Source organism: Hydra vulgaris, chromosome 12 (genome assembly GCF_038396675.1).
Source record: "Hydra vulgaris chromosome 12, alternate assembly HydraT2T_AEP".
Lineage (NCBI taxonomy): Eukaryota > Metazoa > Cnidaria > Hydrozoa > Anthoathecata > Hydridae > Hydra > Hydra vulgaris.
Genome location: NC_088931.1, coordinates 85030235 through 85045608, shown reverse-complemented (window position 1 = coordinate 85045608; position 15374 = coordinate 85030235). Strand labels below are relative to the sequence as shown.

The 15374-nt window shown below is 27.2% G+C and overlaps 2 protein-coding genes across 3 annotated transcripts; both read left to right on the top strand.

Annotated features, from left to right (window-relative positions):
• The first annotated feature begins 9287 nt into the window (after positions 1–9287).
• LOC101241134 (uncharacterized) lies at positions 9288–14187 on the top strand. The gene is made up of 5 exons (XM_065812133.1): positions 9288–9473; positions 10251–10856; positions 12278–12524; positions 13532–13795; positions 13959–14187. Exons 1-5 carry the CDS (start codon positions 9425–9427, stop codon positions 14170–14172), a joined length of 1380 nt encoding a protein of 459 aa, XP_065668205.1. The 5' UTR covers positions 9288–9424; the 3' UTR covers positions 14173–14187.
• LOC136089084 (uncharacterized) lies at positions 10986–14131 on the top strand. 2 transcript variants are annotated; one of them, XM_065814779.1, is made up of 2 exons: positions 10986–11048; positions 12278–14131. In XM_065814779.1, exon 2 carries the CDS (start codon positions 12563–12565, stop codon positions 13529–13531), a length of 969 nt encoding a protein of 322 aa, XP_065670851.1. In that variant the 5' UTR covers positions 10986–11048; positions 12278–12562; the 3' UTR covers positions 13532–14131. The 2 variants fall into 2 exon arrangements, with proteins under 2 accessions (XP_065670851.1, XP_065670850.1); XM_065814778.1 differs by lacking the exon at positions 10986–11048 and adding an exon at positions 11992–12093 and having other exon boundaries at positions 12278–13961.
• Positions 14188–15374: the final 1187 nt, after the last annotated feature.

Sequence of the window (15374 nt, the reverse complement as noted above, 5' to 3'; positions counted from 1 at the left end):
ATAGGTAGAAAACATCACATGGAAAAGATCAAAAATGCTACACATTTTGAATCCCAAATGGGATGAAGTAGCAAATACCAGATTAAGTTAAGCCTCTCTGAAAGCTTCGATGATTAATTTTAAATTACTAATTAAGTAATTTTTAAATTAAAGGATTTTTAAAAATTATCATAGAAGCATTGGGACTTTTATTTGTCTGGTATTGACTACTTTTATGCCATTTGGATTAAAATATGTGGCATTTAAGATCTATAACATGTAGTATTTTCCACCTATATCCCATGTAGGATTTACCACATAAAACCCATGTGGGATTTACCATATGAAACCCACATGGGACAAAATAATAATCCCCATATTGGTTACATATGGTAAAAACTCACGCGTATCCCATATGGGACTTACCATATGGAATCCATGTGGGATTTAGCATATGAAACCCACATGGGACAAAATGATAATCCCCACATGGGTTACATATGGAAAAAATCCACGCGTATCCCATGTGCGCTTTTTCACTGGGTTGGTGTGTAACGTGTATTACATTCTGATACTGTTATCTCCTCGGCTTCCCTGACTGCTTTAACTCGTTTATTTAACTCATCTGCGCCATTTTCATTTCTCTGCGATGTGCATAGATACTTTAACAACAAACCAGCCCATCATTTGCAATATTGCGCACCAGACAATCTTTTTCTCTCTGCCATCTTGGATTGAAATAACAAAGGAAACTGCTAAAAATCATAAAAATGTTCGTGTAACTTCACCCAGTGAAAAATAAAACCGCGTCCCACATGGGTTCCATGTGGGATTGATGGGATTTAAGTGAGACGGATTTTCCCATGTGGTATCCGTATGGAAATGTGTCACCTTAAACCCATGTGGGTAATCCCACATTGGTTACATGTGGGAACCATATGGTATTTACACACATGGGAAATCCCACGTGGGTTTCCTGTGGGATTTGCATGGGAATTAATTTGAAAACTGGAAACTAAAAAAAAACTTTTTAAAAACTAAAAAAAGAAACTAAAAAAATTTTTTAAATCGACATAGCATTGCGTTACGTTTATATTGTGTAAAAATATTTTATATTATATAGAAAATGGCAAGCAAGTATGTAAGTACCACGAATAATGTTTATCTTTCTTTATAGATATAAGATTAAGATTTGTGCAAATAGACGTATTATTAGGATGATATAATAGTTATTTGAATATAGATCTTGAGTAAATTATTTGCAAACAATTAACTGATGCAAATTGAAATGTTGTCAAAAACCAATCTTGCGTGCATGGGACACTGCAGTGTCCCACAAAGAAATGCAGGTTTGAAAGTCAAAGAATTCCCAATATGTATGTATATATATATATATATATATATATATATATATATATATATATATATATATATATATATATATATATATATATATATATATTATATATATATATATATATATATATATTATTTTTACTTTATTTACAACACCATTTGATATACAACAAACCCCAACAAAGCTAACAATAATTCAGTTAAAATTCAATCTGAGTTATTGAAACGTAATAAATTTAACATCAATAGAAAAGTAAAGCTGTCATCATTTAAAATATAAAGGGTGTTGTCAAAATATGTTGAAAATAAAATTAAGTTACTAATAAAATCACGTTCAACAATGATAAACATTCTTACTGTAGTAAAAAATAGTATTAACTGATAAATTTGAACAAATAAATATAAAATTAACAATAACAATGAATAAATAAGAACTTTAACTTGAACTTTAACTAAATCTTGAATTTGAATTAATTGGTACTAATTTGTTCAAGCATAACCTTAAAAAATAAGTTTTTATAACAAATTATATGTATAACTAGTTATACATATAGTTAACTATCAGGAGTTATATGTATAACTATATGCATTTTAAAGCATATTATTTTATTTTATTATATGCATTTTATTTAATTATATGCATTTTAAAGCATATTATTTAAACATTACTTTAGATCAAATTACTTTGAAAACTGGACCCAGAGGCTTTATTCTCAATAACACTGTGGTACTCCAGATTAAAAATTAAAAAGTTTCTGTAAATATCCTGTTTTTGTGCCTCAATGTAGTTCGTAAGTCCTTTAAGTCTTAAGGACCTTATTATATCTAAAGTTAAAAGTTTTGGATCATAAAAAAAGTTACAGAAACCCATCTCCATCCTATTTTTTTCTTTTTTTAATAAAGAAAATTGGGAATTCTTTGACTTTCAAACCTGCATTTCTTTGTGGGACACTGCAGTGTCCCATGCACGCAAGATTGGTTTTTGACAACATTTCAATTTGCATCAGTTAATTGTTTGCAAATAATTTACTCAAGATCTATATTCAAATAACTATTATATCATCCTAATAATACGTCTATTTGCACAAATCTTAATCTTATATCTATAAAGAAAGATAAACATTATTCGTGGTACTTACATACTTGCTTGCCATTTTCTATATAATATAAAATATTTTTACACAATATAAACGTAACGCAATGCTATGTCGATTTAAAAAATTTTTTTAGTTTCTTTTAAAAAGTTTTTTTTTAGTTTCCAGTTTTCAAATTAATTCCCATGCAAATCCCACAGGAAACCCACGTGGGATTTCCCATGTGTGTAAATACCATATGGTTCCCACATGTAACCCATGTGGGATTACCCACATGGGTTTAGGGTGACACATTTCCATACGGATACCACATGGGAAAATCCGTCCCACGTAAATCCCATTAATCCCACACGGAACCCACGCGGAACCCATGTGGGACGCGGTTTTATTTTTCACTGGGTTGTTAAAAGTTTAACAATTTTGAAGTAACATAAACTAATTAAGTTGGCAATGCCAATAAATAAAGCATTACTCCATCAAACAATCTATCCTTTTGATCGAATTGTTTATTTTCATTTGAATCTAAATAAATATGTTCATTGAAATAAATAAACATGTTCATTGAAATAAATAAATATGTTCATTGAAATAAATAAACATGTTCATTGAATCGTTCAAAATAAACTCGTGCTTTTACAATTCTTTTTGGTTGCATGGCAACTTATTTTGTAAACTTTTTACACACTTAAAAATAGTGCAATATAAATAGTTTCTTGTTTCTGTAAAAGTAGGTCTCCAATTAAAAATTCTTTTATAAACAAGAAAACAAATTTTAAAAATTAATAAACTTCATAATTCCCTACTTCTGAAATAAAGCCACATTACTAATGCATTGATATAAAATTTGATATATGCTCTTGCTTTTTTACAGATAACTATTAAGACTTTGTTTTAACTGTAACACTCCTTGAGCTGAAATATGAAAGTTTTAACTGTGTTTTAACACTCCTTGAGCTGAAATATGAAAGTTTTAACTGTGTTTTAACACTCCTTGAGCTGAAATATGAAAGTTTTAACTGTGTTTTAACACTCCTTGAGCTGAAATATGAAAGTTGATAATTTGCTGGTTTAAGAAAGTCAATAAAAGTAGAAAATTGAGTTTCATGAAAGCGATAAAATCATATTTTTCATGTTCATATAATAAAAGACTAAATGATACAGAAAATCAACAATAAAATCAATGCTGTTTCCAGTATTAAAATCAACAATGCTGCATTCTGTATTTATATCAGAATTAATAAAGAGTTTGCATATTTTTTTGTTATAATGATTATACATATTATTTGCAAAGTTAATACTATTTTCATTCTTTTTGACAAGAAAATCTAAAAGATGTAAACTTTTTGTTTAAATATATAATTTCGAAAGCTATGTTTTTCTTTAATCATTTTATCCAAGTTTGTCATCAAATCTTTAGTTCTTTCTATTTTTTCTAAATTACACCAGCTGGCAAGCGTTTAAGACATGAATTTGATGAGAACAAATCCTAATAACATTATTTTATTACACTTTTATATGCATTTTCTTCAGAACTGGCATTAAGCTTATTTGCAATTTGTATTCTTTGTCCGCATTTTGATCCCAGAAAGCTTTGCAAAAAGTTTATTAAATCTATTTTTAGAATCGCAACGGTACCCTAACGGTATCAATTAGTACTAGTTTCTTACTCTTTCTAAATTAAAACGCCAGTTAGAAAAATTTTTATATTAAAGTTGGTTACAACTGCCAAGCTTAAGTTCAAAAATATCAAGCATCATCAAGTCAATCGATCAAGCATCATCAAGTCAATCGATCAAGCAAGCCTCGATTGACATCAAGAAGAAGCTCTAAAAGCTTCTTCTTATTGTCGATTGAGGAAATGTTCTCGACAACTTTGACTTAAAAGTCAGAGTTGTTGAGAACATTTTATTTATCTATTATTAGATTTAACGCTAAAAATATGGATGTTGCAGTAGAAATGAATAATAATTCTAATCTTGACATGATCAGTGAGAGAGATAAAGTCAGTGATAGTGAAGGAGACTCAACATTAGAAAAACAAGAAAATTATCATAAACGAAATTACCTTGATATTAGAAATGATGCCATTGCCTCTGTCAGTTTTGGTGTGTCATCGACTGCTACTGCTGCAATCATTAATGGTCTTCTGAAAGATATTATGGAGGCAGAAAAACTTGTTGAAGATAAAAATAATCTCATTTGTGATAGCATGAAAGAGTAGAAGAAAATATTGATTGTGGAAGAAATATAATCACTCGAATTTTTGTTGATGGTAGAAAAGATGAAACTTTAATTGTTATGCATGATAAGATCACAGTCACCTTCAGAAATAAAAATTATTCAAGAATACCATATATCTGTGACCGAGGAGCCTAAAGGTTGCTATCTTACTCATTATACACCAGAGCCTAAATCTGAATTATATAAATCAGCCAAATAATGTGATATTGGATTATCCAACTGGTTAATGGAAAAAGGTAGAGATCTTAATCTCCAACTATTTGGTAGTAATACTACAAATGAAATGTCTGGATTGAAAAAAGGAATGCTTTATTTTGTAGAGGATTATCCATCGAAAACTTTTTAGATCATTTTGCTGGCTTCACATTAATGAGCTTCCATTCCGTCATATTGTAGAAAAATTTGACGATCCAACTTCTTTAGGAAAAGGATGGCGTGGAGCAGTTGGTAAACTGTTTTCTAAAGTTGATTATCTGAAAGAATTACTAAATTTACGCCAATCTCTCTTCTGGAGCCTTTAGTTAGTATCAGTGAAAGATTTTGTTAAGCAAATGAGCACTGACAGTTTAGTTTCATGAAAGTACTAAAATGTAATATTAAAAAAAAAAACCTTTATCCTAAAATAGCAGCTTTTAAATGTAGTAGATTGTTTCACAGCCGATGGCTTACTTGTGGCATGCTTGCTTCTATATATGAGCAAACATGATCTTAAACCTGAGAATGCAGAGAAGTAAGATGATAGAGTTAAAGAAGCCTCTAAACCTTATCTAAAAAGTGAATCCTGGTAAGCTCATCCTGAGAATACACTTGTTGCACTTCTCTGTTCTGATAACTCAGAACAAAGGTCATTTACAGCCGACATACTATTGGTAGTCAGAGCGGGAAGTGAACATGGCTCTACTGAGACCTTTTAAAGTTCTACAAACAATAAACCTTGATGCTTCTAAAATCAAAGAACTTATTGATTGGAAAAAAAATTCATAACTAAACTAGTTTTTTTACAGCAAAAAAAAAAACTTTAAAAAATAAAAGGGTTTTTCCCCTGGAGCTTCCTTTATATTCGTTGCATACCCAAAGTTGTGAGGGCAGTCAAATTAGTTACCGAGGCAGCTGAGTCAGTCTGCATTTGGGATAAAAGAGATGGTTTTGTATGAACTCAATTGCAAAATGGAGAAAAAATGCCTGTGACAAAATCAAAAAAAACTTTGTTTAAGTGAGCATTGCTAAAAAAAATTATATTGTAAATATTTTAAAACTTTTTCTCTCCTGTTTTCATACAGAATGATTATATATTTAGTTAGTAACAATTTTTTATTATTAATTTGACATTATTTGGTTATTATTACTGTATTTGTCACTTGGTTGTTTTATTTTGAATCTTGTTAAAATTTATAAGTTGTTTTTATTAATTTTTTTGAATCGTTTTTGCAACTATGGCATTCTCACTATTTGAATGAAGGTTATTTGTTTGATTTTTAGGGGGAGGGGAGGGGTAAGGCAATTCTTGTCTCTTTGCTAAACTTTAAAAAACGTTTGGATGCATAATAAATTTAAAAAAAAAGACTTTTTTTACTTGTGTTTACATGAATAGTAATCGTAATATATCTTGATAATTATAACTTGTCAAATATTGTTAGAGGGGTGACCATATACGGTTCTGTAAAAATGATGGCCAGAATTATTTCTCCATACTCCCTTGTAAACAACAACTTTCGTTATTTTTTGCTTTATCATTTTTATTCTTCTTCACCCAGAGCTCATACGAAAAACGAGAATTTGAAGTAATTTCTACTTCATGTGCTAATTTTTGATTGAAAAAACCAAAAAATGGCATTACATGTTTTTGATTATGCTAACTTTAATATATGTTATAGAATTTATGAAAGCCAGGAAAGTCTAAAAGTTGCTGCAACCAACTCATTACGGTTCTTGAGATATTCAGGTTTTAATTTTCTTATTTATGCTAAAAATTTCTTGTTCGTTAGAAAAAAATATCGAGTCAGCATAAGTAAAAAAACTAAATTTTCAACTTTTTTGTCATTAGAGAGCAAAATTTAATAAACGGAATGAGGTATCAACCCGAAATTCGGTGTATACACAATCAATACGGTAATTGACAATCTTTCACATCGTTTAAGTAAGATACTAATATCTTAGATAATGATCATTTATTATGTACTTTTAATGTATTAAAAGTTGACCATTTTGTATTTTCAGTAAACGAAACATTTTCAAAATTGTATTTTTTTTTTTGGGGTAGATCATGGCAGCTAATATTTTTTTGCACTTTATTAAGAACATATTGAACTTTAATTTTTTGCAAAATGAAGTTGTTTAAAACGCTTTTTTTCTTCTGGCTAATTAAATACCTTATCTTGGAAAATTTATAAGCTTTTTTAAAATTATTTTTATTCATTGAAAAGTAGATTCATTTGGAAACACCTTCAATGAGACAAAGCCAATTTTGTTTTTCCCTTTGGCTGTCTAACTTGGGGGTAATTATTAGATTGGGGGTAAATGTTTTTATATTCATATTAGAATGTGCATTATATATATGTTTTTGTTAAATTCTTAGAATGTCTAAACAAAATGTCAAAACACTTATTTTGCCACTTTTTACTTTAAAAAATTAGGGAAATTTTTTTTTTGATTAAATTCACATATATTTTAGTAACTAACTTTATCTCAGTTGTTGCTGCGATAAAAATATATTTTCTTTTCTGAGATCTAAATACCAATAACTTTGCACGTAATAATAATGTAATAATTTTTATTTTTTTTTAATTTTAATACACCTCCGTAAGGCCGAGAAGGCCACTACAGACGAGGAGGCTTATTGTGGTTATAACCCTCTCTCAACTCTTTTACTCCGAAAGACGAACTTTGACAAACAAGCCCGCTGCATGGAGAAACAAGTTGATCTGCAGTGTAAGCTTTTTGATCACTGAGCGTACTATTGTCCAAAGTAAATTTAAGCTTTTTACTCAATAGAGAAAAGAATTTTTCAATAACGATTTCATCATTAACGATGTCAAAGGCTCTAGACAAATCAATTCTTTCATCATCTTAAAATTTTTTGAAGTGGTAGAACAACATTTAAACGATACAATCAATGACAAAAGTACAAAGACATTTTTTTGGTTGGGAAGCAGGAGTAGGAACAGTGCCTACAGAAATAGTCTACAACAAAATATCCACAACAACTCTGGTCAGTAAGAGCAATACATAGTTCATGTTATTATGTATTTTTTCACTGTTCTTCTAAGAAATTTAAATGTGGTTATATTTTTTATGAAATCTTTCAGGACCGAGTTCCACAGACGTGGACTTCGACTATATAATCAAGTAGACTGATTTTTAAAGTGATCTAGACGGAATATTAAAACTACGAATGGAATGCTTTGTTAAGTATTAGTGAATAATTAGATACTAATACTTTATACTATTTCCTATAACTTAGAACATGCTACTAAATTATATTACTGGGAAGGATACAATTATTTTATAGTATTTTCAATAACATAGTTTAAAACACGTGGTATTATTACAAAAATCATCAAAAAATAAATTACATGGTTTTATTTCTTCAAATTCATCATTAAGAGTCGCGGCACTTGTTTTTATCTTGGGTGAGAAAACCAAAAAAATGTTAAATATTATATAAAAGATGTAATATAAAGGCTACTTCGTGCAGACCTATTCAACGTCTTTAAATGGTGCACAAATACAAATAGTGATGGAAGTCTTTTTGAAATAGATAGCCAATTTATTACTCGTGGTCATGTATATAAACTAAAAAAGCAATCTTCACGATTAAGTTTACGTATGAACTTTTTTTCTCTAAGAATTATAAATAGCAACATTGAATCAGCATTATCTCTAAAAACGTTTAAGCTGCTTCTAGACAACCATCTAAAAAATGAATGGCTTCTTTACGACTAATCCACATTTTATTTTCTATTAGTTATACAAACTCTGTAATTGTCAAGTAGTATATAACTAGGTTGACAGGCAGTTTATGCCAACCCAATTTATTGTAAAACCCTTATATTTTTAAGGTTTTACAATAGCGATCTATATGTGTAGGCGGTGCCGATACCTCGCCATATTTTAGCAACAAGTACTAATTATCGCTCCGTATGCACTGTGTTAAAATTTATAAATAAATTTGGTCTTAACAAAAATATTCCATTGATTAAAGTAACAAAAATAGCTTCAAAATGAGCCGAGTATATTTATTATAATTTATTTTCCTTATATATAATAAAAGGGGATAATGAAAAAAAAACTGTTTGAACTTTTACAACTTCAATTCTCGTAAATTATATAATTTACTAAAAACCAATACGCAAATTAGTTTTGTTTAAAATGAATAGAAATTCGTTTGACGCAAATATATAATAACGTAAAATATCCAAAATTACTCTTCAACTAACTTTTTATTATTATTAGCTTTTTATTATTATTATTTTTTTTTTAAACTTCATCTAAAAATATAATTTAAAATATCTTTTTTTTTAATTTCCCAAAGGAGAAGTTTTAAGTTTAAAAAAAAACGCAAAAACTTAATGATAATTAGCGAAGTTCTTAAAAAAATTTTTTTTATCATAATCTAAGTAGAAAAGCAATTAAAAGCATCATGGTTAGATAGTATAAAAGATAAAAACCACGCAATATTTTTACATCAGATTTAAATTAAAACAAGTTTAGCAATCATTATAATATAGAGTGTGAATTGAAAAAAACAAAACATCATGACAGTTAGAATAGCTATTGTAGGAGATAAAGGAGTTGGAAAATCAGGTAAAAATTATATATATATATATACATATATATATATATATATATATATATATATATATATATATATATATATATATATATATATATATATATATATATATATATATATATATAAATTTCTTCTTCCCCCTTTAAATACTTTTATTTTCTTATTATTTAATGTCATTATTACATTCATTAATTTTGTCACTTCTTTAACATAAGAATAATTTTTTTTCTCGAATTTGAATTTTGGAGAGTTTTGTGACCTTTTTATTGTTTTATTTTTGTTTCCTTTTTTCTTTCTAAACTTATATTATTTTATTGTAGTTTGTATATTTTTAACATAATAATAATAATATTAATAATAATAATAATAATAATAATAATAATAATAATATTATTATTATTATTAGTTTTATTAATTTATTATTACTATCATGATTAGTTATATATATATATATATATATATATATATATATATATATATATATATATATATATATATATATATATATATATATATATATATATATATATAGATGTATATATATAGATGTATATATATATATATATATATATATATATATATATATATATATATATATATATATATATATATATATATATATATATATATATATATATATATATATAACAATAGTTGTACTTATAAATAATTAAAAGTTAGAGTTATTGTAAGTATTTTGTTATTAGGTTAATGTACACCGCGTTTTTGTGATTTTTGTTGATTTACATAAAATCTTATTAAACTGACTTTTTAAACTTTTATTTAAGCTCTCGTTCACCTTTGCGTGAAAAACGTGTTTCAACCGATCGCACCATCTGGTAAAGACGTTGCGCACAGATTGTTAACGGCTAAAAATGCTGTTGTAGATCTTATCGATTTTAATGGAAAAAACGATGCTCTAATAAGCTGCGCTGACGGTTTTATAATATGTTATTCAATAACAGATAGAAAAAGTTTCGAGAACATTGAGTCTTTTTTAATTAAAATTGTTGATTTAAATATAAAAAGACCGAAGATTGCATTAATAGGTAATAAAATTGACTTAGACGATCAAAGACAGGTCTCTGTATCGGATGGACTTAATTTTGCCAAAGAATTAAAAGTTTTGTTTTACGAAACCTCTGCTCTTGTTCCATCAATCGATTTTAGGCAAGTTCTTAACGAACTTCGTAAATCTATTTTAAGCTCGAGGAAATCAGAAAAAAAAGTAAAACACACAAACTTCTTAAGTTCGGAAAATTTTTTAAACGAAGTTCTAGACAAATCGATAATTAACACGAAAAAATTTAATGGCTGCAATCGTAACAAACAAGAACGCGTGTTCGGAACTATAAAAAAGAAACTACTAAAGAACAATCACCGTCTCGTCAAATAATTTTTTTTTTTAAATCAAACAATTCTTTTCTAATCTTATGTTTCCGTTAAGGATATTTATTTTAATAATTTATTAAAAATATTTTATTTTTAAAATTTTATTTAAAATTTTATATATTTATATTTTTGTTTTTAATAATTAAGCACGTCTCAAAAACAAGCTTCACTCATTTTTAAGGATTTTCTCGTCGGTATGTTTTATTTTATTTAAAATAAACTTCATCGATATTGCCGACATTACGGTAGTTATTAAAACTATTTAATGGTAGTCTAGCGCTTTTTCAAAATTTTTTTTTTTTTTTAATAATGTCTTCATAAAACTTAATAAGTAAAAGATTCTCTCTCTCTCTCTCTCTCTCTCTCTCTCTCTCTCTCTCTCTCACACACACACACACACACACACACACACACACACACACACACACACACACACACACACACACACACACACACACACACACACTAATAATACAATCAATCATTATATAGTATACCTAATATATAATATACTATATATATATATATATATAATATATATGTATAATAATAATAATAATAATAATAATAATAATAATAATAATAATAATAATAATAATAATAATAATAACAATAATAACAATAATAATAATAATAATAATAATAATAATAATATATATATATATATATATATATATATATATATATATATATATATATATATATATATATATATATATATATATATATATATATATATATATATATATATATATATACAAACGTTAGAGAAACAAGTTAATAAAATATAATTTTTACTATTCTCAACTAAATTTATTTTCATCGATAAATTTCAAACTTCATACAATAATCTCTTAGCGTTCAAAAATTATGACCTTTTAAAATTTGTTACTCTCTTAATTTGAGGAGGTTCAAACTTTATATACCTTATATAGGGTCGTTTCCACACCTACCGTGAGTCGACACTTATCGTAGGTTTTAAATACTAACATAAATTTTGCAAAAAGTTGTAATTATTATTTTTTTTTTAATATTTTGTGTATCATCAACATCGTCATGCACTTCTATTACAATACATAGAAACCGCAATACATAGTTACTTATATGAACTCAGTGGGTTTATTACGTCAGCCTATGAAAATACTTTTTTTTAAGTACCAGCTGTTAGAAGCGTTTCAAATAAAACAAGGAAATTTAAGAAGATAACATAAAATTTTATTTCAAAATTGACTTAATCAGGTAAATAATACATGAATTATTAATAATATTATTAAAACAACTCATCATTGTAGTATCAATGTAGTATTTTTGAATGAACGATAATTATGAACTAAAAAAAAATGTCATTCCATACATATCGTATGTCCAATGAATAATCAATTTGTTTCTTTTTTACAATAAAAATAAATAATATTTTACTTAGATTATTTTACAATGGCACGACAAAAATATAAGACAAAAGTTTGTAGTTCAAAACGAAGATTTCAATATACAGATATTCAATTTCGTGATGCAATTAATGCTGTTAAAAAAGGTATGGTTGTGTACAAAGCGAGCAAGACGTTTGGAATTCCTTATCAGACGCTTCGTGATAAAATATCTGGAAGAACTTCTTTGACAATACAACACTGCGGGTATGAATCAGTTCTTCGTGAACAAATTAAAAACAGGTTAGTCAAATGGTTACTAACATACACCAGAATTTGCCATGTCTGTAGTACAGCAATTAGATACTATGCAAAAATATTTGAATTCCAACAATATAAAAACACAATTTACTCACAACCGTCCTGCAAAATGTTGGTTTTATGCATTTCTTCGCCGTCACAAACAGCTATTTCAAAAACGAGGTGAATACTTAAACCGAGCTAGAGGAGGAGTAACTGAAAAAACCATAAGAGATTGGTTTACTAAAATTCCGAAGCTTTTAGGAGAAAACGCTCAATATTTAAATGATTCGATGCGCGTTTTCAATATGGATGAGAGTGGGTTTTGGTTGTCACCAAAATCTAATTTATTAATTGGTGAACGAGGAAAAAATACATATGAAGAAAGTGCTCGAAGTAATAAAAAAAGCATCACCACTTTATTTGCAGTAAATGCCAGCGGAACTTTTGCTCTATTATTAACAATTTTTAAATATGTTCGTCTTCCAAATAGAATTATAAATACTGCTCCATCAAGATGGGGTATTGGAAAAAGTGAAAATGGTTGGATGACCGCAGAATGTTTTTTTGAGTATGTAGCAAACGCTTTTCATCCATTTTTAATGAAAGAAGAAATTCCTTTACCAGTTATTATTTTTTTTGATGGTCATGCGTCACATTTTTCTATCGAAATGAGTGAGCTTTGCTCTAAAAATGGAATAATTCTTGTTGCTTTGTTCCCAAATGCAACACATATTTTGCAGCCGCTCGATGTGGTCGTTTTTGGGCCAATGAAAGCAAAGTGGAAATCGTTTTGCCGACAATGGCGCATTGACCATGAAGGACAAGAAATAAACAGTAAAAATGTACCAGAGGCATTAAATTCTTTTATAATCGATCCTTCTATGGCAAATAATATTAAAAGTGGTTTTAAAAACACTGGAATTTTCCATTTGATGCTAATAGTGTTGACTACAAAAAAATTGTTCAAAAATTATCTGAGTCAACTGTTGTTTTGGCTTTTTATTTAGAAGAGAACCACTCAAGTGTGACTTTATCTCTCCCACTTACTTTCCCATAAACTTTATTGAAAAGTGCATTGATTTTGGTATTTTAGAGCAGTTTAAATTGGCTGACAAACATTTAGGTTGGAAAGGTGATCTTGAACACCTCCAGTTGTATCCGTTTTGGAAAAGAGTCTTATCTGAAACATATAAGACAATAATTTTACCTGATGAAATACAACAGGATAATAAAAATCTATCAACAACTTGTAATTTAGAAAATGTGCAAGGGTATAACCGATATGGAAATGTCTGATTGCAATAATGCAGCTGTGATAGAACCAAAACCAGCTTGTTTCAGTTTAAAAATAGCATCAGAAATAATAAATCCAATCGAAAGTGTTTTAATATGGCCAAAACAACCAGTCCAATTGTCCAAGCACAAAGTATAACGTTTACCATCGGTTGTAACATCTGAAACGTTGCACCTTATTCAGAAGACAAAAGTGCAAGAAAAGTCAAAAATAAAGGATGAAAAATTAAAAAAGAAACAATTGGCTTTGGAGAAAAAGTTATCAAATGAAAAAACTAAAAAAGAAAGAGAAAACATGAAAATTAAAAAAAAAAGTTGCAAAAGAGTCAGAAAACGAGTTCCATTTAAATGTTGATAATAATTATAGAATAAGACATAGATAGTTATGACGAAACTCTATCCTTTCCAGTTTAAGAACTTAAAGGATAAGGATACTAAAGTAATAGAAATGCTTTAAAATCTTTAATTTTAATTCATAATAATGTTTTTATTATTATATAATTAGTGTTTATTTGATAATAAACATAAAATTTATTTAATAGTCTTATTTTTTATTTTTATACCTAAAAATGTTTTATAAAATGTTACTAATGCATTAGATTTTCATTTGAAATCGCGAGCGCATTTTAAACCAGACACTAAAGCAGATTTTAAGATATACGATAAGTGTCGACAATATATACGATAAGTGTGAAACACTTACGATAAGTATGAAAACTGCGCTTTAAAAGATTGATCAAAGTAAGGACATTATTGATTTAAATTTCAGAGTGAGAATAATTTTAAACTAACCCTTATCGTATTACATTGACGGCTGCAAAAATTCATTTCTAATGCATTTCTACTTTTTGAGTAATCTAATATATTATAATAACTTTTGTTAAACTCATGGTAAGTGTGGAAACGACCCTAGTAGTTATAATTTTTATAATATAATATACGTTATATAGTATACCTAATATATAATATAATATACTATATATATTATAATATATATATATATATATATATATATATATATATATATATATATATATATATATATATATATATATATATATATATATATATATATATATATATATATATTAGGGTGGAGCGATTTTCATAGCAAAAAAAAAAGAGTTTAAAAACCAATATTACTGAGACACGAATCAATGTCTATTAATTATAAGATAAAAGTAAAAAAATATTTTTTGATTTTGATGAGATCTTGAGGGTCCTCTTTGGAATTTAAATTCTTGACAGGTCCTAATATTTTTGATTTTTTTTCTTTCTAAACCATATCAACCTTGGACTCAAAAAAGGCAGAAAAAAAATGCTTGTTACATAAATAATAATTTTATTAAAAAAATTTTTTAGTGAAAAAAATACTTGCAAAAATATACCTTAAAACCCCCGTTTTGTTGAGGACGGGGGTTTTTAATGAAAAAAACAACTCTACTTTTTTAATTTTATTTTTTTAATAAAAACAAATATTATTTTCAAAATCATCATACTATTTTACTTCTTTTAAGTATTTATAGTTGATATAGTTTAGAAAAAAAAAATTTAAAC

Bases quoted from the DNA above. Each gene is read 5' to 3' on its own strand.
- LOC101241134 (XM_065812133.1), top strand. From the start codon at position 9,425: ATGACAGTTAGAATAGCTATTGTAGGAGATAAAGGAGTTGGAAAATCA. The intron at 10,857-12,277 runs AATTTTTTTTTT...TATTTTACTTAG, and splicing joins CAATCACCGTCTCGTCAAAT to ATTATTTTACAATGGCACGA. The intron at 13,796-13,958 runs GTATAACCGATA...CAAAGTATAACG, and splicing joins AATTTAGAAAATGTGCAAGG to TTTACCATCGGTTGTAACAT.
- LOC136089084 (XM_065814779.1), top strand. From the start codon at position 12,563: ATGTCTGTAGTACAGCAATTAGATACTATGCAAAAATATTTGAATTCC.